General features: G+C 36.3%; 1 protein-coding gene across 1 annotated transcript in view; it reads right to left on the bottom strand.

The window, feature by feature from the left end:
• Window positions 1-222: 222 nt before the first annotated feature.
• Window positions 223-9,335, bottom strand: part of SLC35F6 (solute carrier family 35 member F6) — a 118,204-nt gene continuing 109,091 nt past the window's right edge. The window contains exon 6 of the mRNA XM_053709496.1: window positions 223-5,174. Coding sequence (XP_053565471.1) covers window positions 4,717-5,174 — 458 coding nt within the window. The 3' untranslated portion in view covers window positions 223-4,716. The remainder of the gene's footprint in view (window positions 5,175-9,335) is intronic.

Below are 9,335 nucleotides of genomic sequence, written 5' to 3'. Positions count from 1 at the left end.
TGGGCACCTTATATTATCATGAGACATGAGCAGGTGGTTGAGAGGTTTATCCGGTATTTATGGTTCTCAGAGAGAGGAGGAGTTAGAATAGAACTCCCATACCGAGATCATTCTGGAAAACCGAGGGTGGCTGGAAGCTCTCTTAATAACAAAAAGAAAGTAACAAAATCATCAACTCTCAGAACAGCAATGGTCACAAATAAGAAATCTGATCAGCCAGTATTTGCTAGTTACAGTTTATTTAATGGACATCACTATGAACAGGAGTTTAAAAAAAGACAAAAAATAAACATAAAACATCATATAAGGGCTAACCCAATTTATAATAACTAAATACAACCCTGTTATGATTTCATAAGAATGTCTTACATTAAACAATATTAATCACTATAGGAGAATGCAACCATATATCCTAGAATAGTGTTTCACAACCGCGGTCCTCAAGTACCCCCAACAGGACAGGTTTTTATTACAGCTGAACTAGAGCATAGGTGAAATAATCAGCTGATCAGTAACCATGGTTGCCAACTTGCTCTCACCCATCAGCTGATTATTTCACCTGCGCATTAGTTCAGCTATAATAAAAACCTGGCCTGTTGGGGTACTTGAGAACCACGGTTGAAAAACAATGCCCTAGAATACACAAAATATAAAAGATACAAACATGGATAATACCCAGATATCATTTATTTAAAAAAAGAAAAGCAACCATGACTGGCTCTCACAAGACTAGTTGGAATCTGCAAGGTATCTGTAAAAGTTATATATATTTAAGATGAATATCTAAACTGTATTACACAATTTGTTATAACCCATAACCTGGAGAAAAGTTCTCACCACACAATTCTTATTCTCTGCAGTATACAAGAGTGGTACACTTGTGTCAACAGTATGGCACATTTTATAGGCAGTAGCCCTGATTCATCAAACCTTCCTGGCACTGCTAGCTAACAGCTAGAAGACTGTAGCTCCTATGAGAATGCCTAAAAATAGAGTAAACCTTAAGATCGCTGTCACTACAAAAATGAACACAGCTGCACATGGCACTTCTACAAACTGCATTAAATACAAGTCAAAACATGCATTTGTTAGTGAAGCTAAACTTGTATTTTCTCCTATCTTTGCATCTATAATTTTTTCCCTAAGATAGTAACATATGTATCTAATAACCTAATTACCGACAGAAATTACAAAACAGATCAATTAGATCTTCAGATGAAGACAGTGAATGTGTTGAGAGAAGCAAGGATACTTCAAACATATCCAATAAATACCCGTGACCCCTTAGCTTGCCGATACCCATTTTCCAAAGAAATGAAACCTCTAAATAATAAAAATCCTATTACTAAATACATTGTTATACAAGCAATTAAGAGCATGAAATCTCAAGTACTTATGGCAAACCCTATTTTGCAGCTTTTGAGAATAACGCAATGAGAATGGCCAAAGAATAGAACATTCAGTTCTGCAGTGCAGTAAATGTTGTTAAAGGGACATGAAACCCAAGATTTTTCTATAATGTTTTAGAGAGAGCATGCAATTTGAAACAATGTTCCAATGTACTTCTATTATCTAATATGTGTTGTTCTCTTGGTAGCCTTTGTTGAAAAGCATACCTAGGTAGGTTCAGGAGATGCTGATTGGCGACTGCATATATATCTCATGTTATTGTCTCATGCATGTACGTTGCTGTTTCTTTGACAAAGAATACCAAGAGAATAAAGCATATTAGATAATAGAAGTAGATTGGAAGTTATTTAAAATTGTATTCTCTATCTAAACCATGAAAGATTTAAGGATATGGCACTTGTTAGATCTTACTATAAGATTGTGCAGACTCAGCAAACATTAATCAATACAGAGAGCGGGGTTTTCTGTAGGGATGGGCAAATGTTTCTAAAAATGTGAAATTTAAAATGAATTGTGATACATTTGTTCATTCAAATCGAATTTCGAATGTTTATATAACATAAAATTGTTTTCGGATTTTTCAATAAAATTTGAAAATATTCGTTCGAATAATAGAATGTTTAGCTATGTATTCATTCAATTTCAAAATGTAACATTCAAATTTGAATGTGACATTCGAATTCGAATGTGACCTTCAAATTCAAAATAGTATTTCTAGTCTACAATTGTGTTTTATAAAGGTAATATTCGAATGTGACATTCGAATGTCACATTCGAATTCGAATGTCAGATTCGAAAACTGTAAATAACATTCAAAAATAGAATTTTTAAGAATATTCGTTCTTATCAACATTCTATTATGTAAATAAAATTTCTACAATAAAATTTGTTCTAACATTCGAATTCGAATATAAACACATTCGCCCATCCCTAGTTTTCTTCTAGTCTTTGGCCATAAAAATGTCCATTTAAACAAAAACATTTGTTCTTTTTCCCCAATAATAACATATAAAAAAACATTTATCAAAACTGAATTAACAAAACACAGGCACTTTATACATTATTTTACACAAAAGTTAGCAAAAAGGTGATATTTTCACAAATTTCCAAAATTTTGTTGAAAAAGAGTTTCCTTCCCTCCTTAGAGTTTGTCTGAACTTGTTTGCTGGACCACTTCAGAGGATTCTGAAACAATAAAAATAATTCCACTGCCGCTCTACATGAGCTCCGCCTGATGCGCATCTGATGGATCACTGGACAGAACTTGTAATATTTAAGTGGGTCCCCTAACAAGTTGCCATATTAGTGCACAGCAACTTAACAACATTTATATTAAATCAAAGGTCTTATTAAAGTGATAGTTATTTGTCCCCAGTTTATGAGGCAGAAGCATGGATTTACTATAATGATTTTTAGTCCATTAAAATGTAAAAAGTTTGTTTGCATCAAATTGCTGCCATTAGTGTAACTGTGTAAGCATTCATTCTTTTCTTTCCTCTAAAACTAGGAAGGTGGGGTCGGAAATTCAGCAACCCAGGCCAAGGGTGGTGTGATCAGGGTGCTGCTGTCTGGTAAAATAAGTGGTAGGAGGGACACAACATATATCTCAACTGCCCTCCCTCAACTTCATCCATCAAGGCAAATGTCCCAGTATCCAGGAACTGCCAATGTCATATCTGAGCCTGTCCAATCCAACATGTGCTTTGCCCACTCCGCCTACTGCACTCCTGCAACCTTGCTCCGTCTAACGTGGCACTGTCCCACAAATACTGGTAGACCACTGCATTCTCATCTCCCAGAATGCCTTCTGGAAATGTTGGTAATATGGAACAGACCTCCCAAAGCAGGGCAATCCCTGGAAAATTTGGGACTGTTTGTGGGGGTCTGTATTAGCCAGCTACACCACCGCTAATCTGATTTGCAGGGAATCTTTACAGGAGCCAAAATAACCCTTCATCCTTCTGAGGACAATAAATATCATTACTAAAAAAACATATATTATTTATAACGTGCTTCTAATTAGTACAGGGCTGTGTACTAATGTGCACTGAGCTGTTGTATAAATATCACGATTATAGACTCTTTTCACTTTCAAAACTAAAGCTTTGACAATGGGGCATTTTATTAAATGGTTTAGTCTTATGGATATGAAAGAGGAGCAAGCAAAGCAAATATTATATTAAAACAAGCAGGAAATGTGTGTTTGTACACATGATACTGTTGTATTAGTTATAACTGATATCTCTCATAGCTTTATTAGCACAAAGGGGCACAACTGCAAATCCAGATATCAAAACATTGGTTTCATGAGCGCACCAACAGTTATTAAAGGAAGACATCATTTTAAAGAATCACATTTTAGAAGAAGAAAAAACAAAAACATTAAAATGTCCTTTTTAATTGCATTAAATCCTAGCAATGATCTTCAAGTAATCTGTTCAGTTAACACCTTAATGACCAGTGGGTTTGCACATCAATGACCAGTATGTCAGTTTGGTCTTTTTAGGCTGTATTTCTTAAATCCTCCCTGATTGGTTCATGCGGTTGTGGTGTGTGGCAAGGAAGCAATTGGCTCTCTTCTGCACATAGTGTGAGAAGTAGTCTGGGTCTTCTAAAGATTGTATGAATGGTGTGACATATATAGTACAAGCGAGTTCAAAGGTCAAATAAATTGGAGGCTGCGAGTTCAACAAAACACAAATAGACACATTAAAAGTGAAAAAAATAAAAAATAAAAATAAAATGGGATATACCAAATTCCCATCCATTTACAATTTACATACAGTATAATATCTATAATCTAACAATATAAATCTTCACTGCTACAAAATAAACTGAACATGATGGGATCCTTAAAGGGACAGTCTAGTCAAAATTAAACTTTCATAATTCAGATAGAGCAGGCAATTTTAAGCAACTTTCTAATTTACTCCTATTATCATTTTTTCTTCGTTCTCTTGGTATCTTTATTTGAAAAAGCAGGAATGTAAGCTTACGAGCCATGTTCTATCTGGATCATAAAAGAAAAAAATTGGGTCCAGTATCCCTTTAATAAAGAAGGTGCACCTGTATCTGTTTTATTTGCTGACAATATTTCTGCTCTGACTCTAAGCTAAGGCAACATATCTAATTATGCCTCTCCCTGGATTCATCTTCCATAATAAGCCAGAACAAAACAATAAAAAAATATGTAAAAAAAAAACCCTGCTATTTTAAGATGTCAGTCAGAATATACCATGTTCAGCTTTGTTTCTAAAAATATATACATCTTATGCCCTATACCAGATAGTTTTCCCTTTTAAAACATCAGCAGTCAGCATTGATTGGCGTCTGTTCACCATTCAGAAGGCTTTGCGTTTCGCTGTTCTGATCTTTGCATCTTTTGCACATCAGGGGCTTGTGAAGTCCGTTATATAAAGAAGCCCCCAGCAAGAGTATAATGAATCCCAAGATCTGCAGTGCGTGAAACCTCTCCCACCCCACAGCAAGACTCACGATCCAGATAACCACGGTCCTAAGACTGTCCAAAACCATGCGAGTGGTGGCGCTGATTTCTTTCGTTACACTAATGCCAGCAAAATTGAAAAAGGCAATACTGCTAATGTTACCCAGCAGAGCTAGGATAATCAGGGGCTGGTTGCCCATTTGGCAGAAAGCATCAAGTGAGTCCTCCAAGACTTGACGTTCAGTGTTGCTGAAGTCTCCGGCTGGGATGTAGTAAAATGGGATCAAGAGTAAAGTGAGAATAATGAACCCAAAGAAACCTGCAGAGGATAAAAAAAAACAAAATATTAAAGGAACATTTAACACTGAGATTGTAATAGAAAATGTTTAACTTTGTGCAATATACGTTCATTATTTATTTATTTCTCTTGTCCAATAATTGTAGCCATTTCTAATCCCCTCAGTTTCTAATTAATAATAATACTAAGCAGCTGCCATGTTAAAACTTAGATTTCTCTCATCTAATCTCTTCTGCTGAGGAGAATTATGTACAGATATAGGGGGGTAGTTATCAACGTGTCTACTTTACCTGCCTTCGCCGTCCCAATACGCCCGCCTAAGCTCGCCTACCTTCGCCGCCGCGGATCTGAAAAAATTTGCCTAAGTTATCAATAAAGCTGTCAAAAAGCCGCGCACCAAGTACGGGGCGATGAGCAGCGGACTGTGAGAGTTATCACTCATCCGATCTTGCTGCTCTTCGGCTTTTTTACAGCTTACTTGAGAGCCTGTCACTAAGCACCCACACTAACTACACTGTTCTACCCCCTATACCGGCGCCCCCGGAGCCCCCCGCAACTCAATAAAGTTACTAACCCCTAAACCGCCGCTACTAGACCCCGCCGCAACTCTTATAAATGTATTAACCCCTAAACCGCCGCTCCTAGACCCCGCTGCAACTCTTATAAATGTATTAACCCCTAAACCGCCGCTCCCGGACACCGCCGCAACCTACATTATACCTAGTAACCCCTATCCTGCCCCCCTATACTGCCGCCCTCTATAATAAAATTATTAACCCCTATCCTGCTGATCCCGCACCTCGCCGCAACTAAATAAATAGTTTAACCCCTAATCCGCCGCTCCCGGACCCCGCCGCCACCTACATTATACCTAGTAACCCCTATCCTGCCTTCCCTATACCGTCGCCCTCTATAATAAATTTATTAACCCCTATCCTGCTGATCCCGCACCTCGCCGCAACTAAACAAATAATTTAACCCCTAAACCGCCGCTCCCGGACCCCGCCGCAACCTATATTAAATTTATTAACCCCTAATCTGCCCCCCCTACACAGTCGCCACCTATAATACATTTATTAACCCCTATCCTGCCCCCTACTACACCGCCGCCACTGTAATAAATTTATTAACCCCTAAACTAACACTAACCCTAACACCCCCCCTAACTTAAATATTAATTAAATAAATCTAAATAATATTTCTATTATTAACTAAATTAATCCTATTTAAAACTAAGTACTTACCTTTAAAATAAACCCTAATATAGCTACAATATAAATAATAATTACATTGTAGCTATCTTAGGATTTATTTTTATTTTACAGGTAACTTTCAATTTATTTTAACTAGGTACAATAGCTATTAAATAGTTATTAACTATTTAATAGCTACCTAGCTAAAATAAAGAGAAATTTACCTGTAAAATAAAAACTAACCTAAGTTACAATTACACCGAACACTACACTATACTTAAATAAATTATTGCTATTTAAAACTAAATACTTACCTGTAAAATAAACCCTAAGATAGCTACAATGTAATTAATAATTACATTGTAGCTATTTTAGGATTTATATTTATTTTACAGGTAACTTTGTATTTATTTTAGCTAGTTAGAATAGTTATTAAATAGTTATTAACTATTTAATAACTACCTAGCTAAAAGAAATACAAAATTACCTGTAAAATAAATCCTAACCTAAGTTACAATTAAACCTAACACTACACTATCATTACATTAATTAAATAAATTAACTACAAATAACTACAATTAAATACAATTACATAAACTAACTAAAGTACAAAAAATAAAAAAAGCTAAGTTACAAAAAAAAAAAAAAAAAGTTACAAACATTTAAAAAATATTACAACAATTTTAAGCTAATTACACCTAATCTAAGCCCCCTAATAAAATAACAAAGCCCCCCAAAATAAAAAAATTCCCTACCCTATTCTACATTAAAAAAGTTCAAAGCTCTTTTACCTTACCTTACCTTACCTTAACACTACCTGTAAAAGATTGAATCAGCCAATCGGATTGAACTTCAATGTGATTGGCTGATTCAATCAGCCAATCAGATTTTTCCTACCTTAATTCCGATTGGCTGATCAGCCAATCGGAATTGAAGAAACACCATCTTGGATGACGTCCCTTAAAGGAGCCTTCATTCGTCGGTAGTCCGTCAGGAAAGAAGGATGTTCCGCGTCGGCGGGATGAAGATGGATCCTGAAGAAAGAAGATTGAAGACCCCGCTTGGAAGATGACATCGCCCGGATAGAAGACTTCTTCAGCGCCACTTGGAAGATAACATCGCACGGATGGAAGACTTCTTCAGTGCCGCCTGGAGGATCACTTCATCGGATGGAAGACTTCTTCAGCGCCCCTTGGAGGATCACTTCTGCCGCTCCGGATCTCCTCTTCAGTTCCATCGGTGGCTGGGCTGAGTGAAGACGACTCAAGGTAGGATGATCTTCAGGGGGGTAGTGCTAGGTTTATTTAAGGGGGTTTGGGTTAAATTAGGGGCATGTGGGTGGTGGGTTTTAATGTGGGGGGGGGGGTGTATTTTTCTTTTACAGGCAAAAGAGCAGTTTTCTTTGGGGCATGCCCCACAAAAGGCCCTTTTAAGGGCTGGTAAGGTAAAAGAGCTTTGAACTTTTTTAATGTAGAATAGGGTAGGGAATTTTTTTATTTTGGGGGGGCTTTGTTATTTTATTAGGGGGCTTAGATTAGGTGTAATTAGCTTAAAATTGTTGTAATATTTTTTACATGTTTGTAACTTATTTTTTTATTTTTTGTAACTTAGCTTTTTTTATTTTTTGTACTTTAGTTAGTTTATGTAATTGTATTTAATTGTAGTTATTTGTAGTTAATTTATTTAATTAATGTAATGATAGTGTAGTGTTAGGTTTAATTGTAACCTAGGTTAGGATTTATTTTACAGGTAATTTTGTATTTCTTTTAGCTAGGTAGTTATTAAATAGTTAATAACTATTTAATAACTATTCTAACTAGCTAAAATAAATACAAAGTTACCTGTAAAATAAATATAAATCCTAAAATAGCTACAATGTAATTATTAATTACATTGTAGCTATCTTAGGGTTTATTTTACAGGTAAGTATTTAGTTTTAAATAGGAATAATTTATTAAAGTATAGTGTAGTGTTAGGTGTAATTGTAACTTAGGTTAGTTTTTATTTTACAGGTAAATTTCTCTTTATTTTAGCTAGGTAGCTATTAAATAGTTAATAACTATTTAATAGCTATTGTACCTAGTTAAAATAAATTGAAATTTGCATGTAAAATAAAAATAAATCCTAAGATAGCTACAATATAATTATTATTTATATTGTAGCTATATTAGGGTTTATTTTAAAGGTAAGTATTTAGTTTTAAATAGGATTAATTTAGTTAATAATAGAAATATTATTTAGATTTATTTAATTAATATTAAAGTTAGGGGGGTGTTAGGGTTAGTGTTAGACTTAGGTTTAGGGGTTAATAAATTTATTACAGTGGCGGCGGTGTAGGGGGGGCAGGATAGGGGTTAATAAATGTATTATAGGTGGCGACGGTGTAGGGGGGGCAGATTAGGGGTTAATAAGTTTAATATAGGTTGCGGCGGGGTCTGGGAGTGGCGGTTTAGGGGTTAAACTATTTATTTAGTTGCGGCGAGGTGCGGAATCAGCAGGATAGGGGTTAATTACTTTATTATAGAGGGCGGCGGTATAGGGGGGGCAGGATAGGGGTTACTAGGTATAATGTAGGTTGCGGCGGTTTAGGGGTTAATACATTTATTATAGTTGCGGCGGAGTCAGGGAGTGGCGGTTTAGGGGTTAATATGTATAGAGTAGCTTGCGGTGGGCTCCGGGAGCGGCGGTTTAGGGGGTAATACATTTATTTATTTGCGGCGGTGTAGGGGGGGCAGATTAGGGGTGTTTAGACTCGGGGTACATGTTAGGGTGTTAGGTGTAGACAGCTCCCATAGAAATCAATGGGATGTCTGGCAGCAGCAAACTTGTACTTTCGCTATGGTCAGACTCCTATTGATTCCTATGGGATCCGCCGCCTCCAGGGCGGCGGATTGAAAACCAGGTACGCTGGGCCGGAAAAGTGCCGAGCGTACCTGCTAGTTTTTTGTTAACTAGCAAAAGTAGTCAGATTATGCCGCGGAACATCTGG

Source organism: Bombina bombina, chromosome 4 (genome assembly GCF_027579735.1).
Source record: "Bombina bombina isolate aBomBom1 chromosome 4, aBomBom1.pri, whole genome shotgun sequence".
Classification (NCBI taxonomy): Eukaryota; Metazoa; Chordata; class Amphibia; order Anura; family Bombinatoridae; genus Bombina; species Bombina bombina.
The sequence above is the reverse complement of the archived record's forward strand: the minus strand, read 5'-3'. Positions and strand labels throughout refer to the sequence as shown.